General features: G+C 41.4%; 1 protein-coding gene across 1 annotated transcript in view; it reads right to left on the bottom strand.

Moving 5' to 3' along the window:
- The window catches only part of LOC128250247 (cadherin-23-like), a 23,130-nt gene that overhangs the window by 9,127 nt on the left and 11,512 nt on the right, over positions 1 to 2,491 (bottom strand). The window contains exon 8 of the mRNA XM_052974968.1: positions 1,521 to 2,166. Coding sequence (XP_052830928.1) covers positions 1,521 to 2,166 — 646 coding nt within the window. The remainder of the gene's footprint in view (positions 1 to 1,520; positions 2,167 to 2,491) is intronic.

Below are 2,491 nucleotides of genomic sequence, written 5' to 3' on the forward strand. Positions count from 1 at the left end.
TTGGACGTTTATATCGATCCCAGTGTTCAACTGGCACTGATTTTATCGATTCTGAGAGGATCGAAAGGCGACGAGCTGGTAGAAACGTTAGCAACGCCGGGCAGAATGCTTACCGGTGTTTCGTCTGCCGTTACGTTCTGAGTTCAAATTCCACCGAGGTCGACTTTGCCTTTCATTCTTTCGGGGTCGATAAATTAAGTACCAGTTACGTACTGGCGTCGATCTAATCGACTGGCCTCCTCCCCCAAAATTCCGGGCCTTGTGCCGAGAGTAGAAAAAAAAAAGTCGAACCCGGCCAAATTTCGATTCAGAACGTAACGAGCTGGAAGAAATGTCGCTTAGCATTTTGTCCGGCACGCCAGCGATTCTGTCACCTTGTCGCCTTCGTTAGGTTTCACACAATAACACTTTCTAACACCAGTTCAAGCCCATACATTTTGCTGGGATGTATAATCGATTATATCAACCCCAGTATTTAACCAAAATATAGAAGTATTTAACCAGATTAGGAAGGGAGCTATTAACACTTGTATTCTTAGACACGAATGCGGAGTAATTTAGGGGTGAAAATACAGGCGGTACTCCATCGGTTGCGACGACAAGTGTTCCAGTTGATGCGATCAACGAACAGCCTGCTCATGAAATTAATGTGCAAGTGGCTGAGCACTCCGCAGACACGTGTGCCCTTAGCGTAGTTTTCAGGGAGATTCAGCGTGATTCAGAGAGTGACACAGAGTGTGGCAAGGCTGGCCTTTTGAGGTACAGGTACTGCTCATTTTTGCCACCTACGTCTGCGTTGTGTTCTTGAGCAAAACACTTCTGTTCACGTTGCTCCAATCCACTTAGCAGCTACCACAAATGAGAATCTTACAACAGACCGACGTCCCCGTCCAATGGGATAAATATAGACATCACAGAATCCGAGAAACCGGTCTTATGAGCCTATGGCTCGGGAAGGACCTTTCATTCTTTTATATACGTATATACGCAGGTGTGGCTATGTGGTAAGAAGTTTGCTTCCCAACTACATTGTTGTAGGTTGAGTCCCACTGCATAACCCCTTGAGTAAGTGTCTTCTACTATAGCCTCGAGCCGACCAAAGCCTTGTGAGTAGATTTGGTAGACGGAATCTGAAAGAAGCCCGTCATATCTATCTATCTATCTCTCTCTCTCTATATATATGTGTATGTGCGCGCGCGCGCGAGTGTTTGTCCTCCCAACTGCTTGACAACCGGTGTTGGTATGTTTACAGCCCCGTAACTTAGCAGTTCAGGAAAAGAATTCGATAAAATAAGTACCAGGCTTAAAAAAGTCAGTGGTGGAGTCGATTTGTTCGACTACAATACTTCAAGGCGTTGACCCCAGTATGACCTCAGTCTATTGACTGAAACAAGTAAAAGATAAAAGATATATATATATATATATATATGAAAGATATATATTTTAAGAAAATTGTTTTGCTGTATCTTAATAATGGATTAATTTGAATTAGTTCAATCAAGAAAACAATTAGTAGATACCTTCGATTCTAATTTGTAAAACCAAATCTACTGACAATGGTGACGAACCCTTGTCAGACACTTGAATGGACAGCTCATAAGATGACACGGATTCTCGATCAAGGGAGGTAACAGTACTCAGCAAACCGCTACTGGAATTCATTGAAAACGCCATTCTTTCGTTTCCGCTGGTAATTGCATACGTTAAGACATTGTTCTTCTTAGCTGGGTCTTTATCATTATCAGAGCACACTAAATGAAGCACTTCCGTTCCTACTGGTTCATCCTCTCGAATTTGAACGAAATAATGTTCCTGCTGACACGAAGGCCTGTTATCATTCACGTCATTGACATGAATGCTTAAGGTCAGCGTTGTACTGAAAGCCGACGGATCTTGGCCTTCATCAATAGCGATAACTTCCAATTGATAAAATTCTCTCTCTTCTCTATCCAGTTCGTTTTGAATAATTATTTCTCCAGACTTACTAGCAATGGTGAATTTCGCAAAGTCTTTTACCAATCTGTAATGTATTTGGCCATCTTTGCCTTTATCTGGATCTATGGCGTTCACAACTGTTAACTGGCTACCAGCAGTGCAATTCTCGTCGACAGTTAACGTCCGGGCGCGATTGAGAATAACCGGAGCATGTTCATTTAATGGCTGAATCTGAAAGTAACAAAACACAAAAAAATAATAGCATTAATTGTCAAATAACTGTTGAGCTTCAATGAGTCACAGCATGGCCGCAAGCTGGAGGCTGCTACGAGTGAAGGAATACATTTACCCACAATGCCATTCTTTAATCGATATCAGCACCCGCGGGAAAGGAAAAGAAAGTAACTTCTCTTCATCTGATTGCTTTTCTTCCCGTTCTTTCTATCTTCCTCCCCTTATCTCTCTGTAATATATGTATGCACACACACACACTCATTTATTTGTGTATATATATATATATATATATATATATATATATATATATATATATATATAT

Source organism: Octopus bimaculoides, chromosome 20, assembly GCF_001194135.2.
Source record: "Octopus bimaculoides isolate UCB-OBI-ISO-001 chromosome 20, ASM119413v2, whole genome shotgun sequence".
Taxonomy (NCBI): Eukaryota; Metazoa; Mollusca; class Cephalopoda; order Octopoda; family Octopodidae; genus Octopus; species Octopus bimaculoides.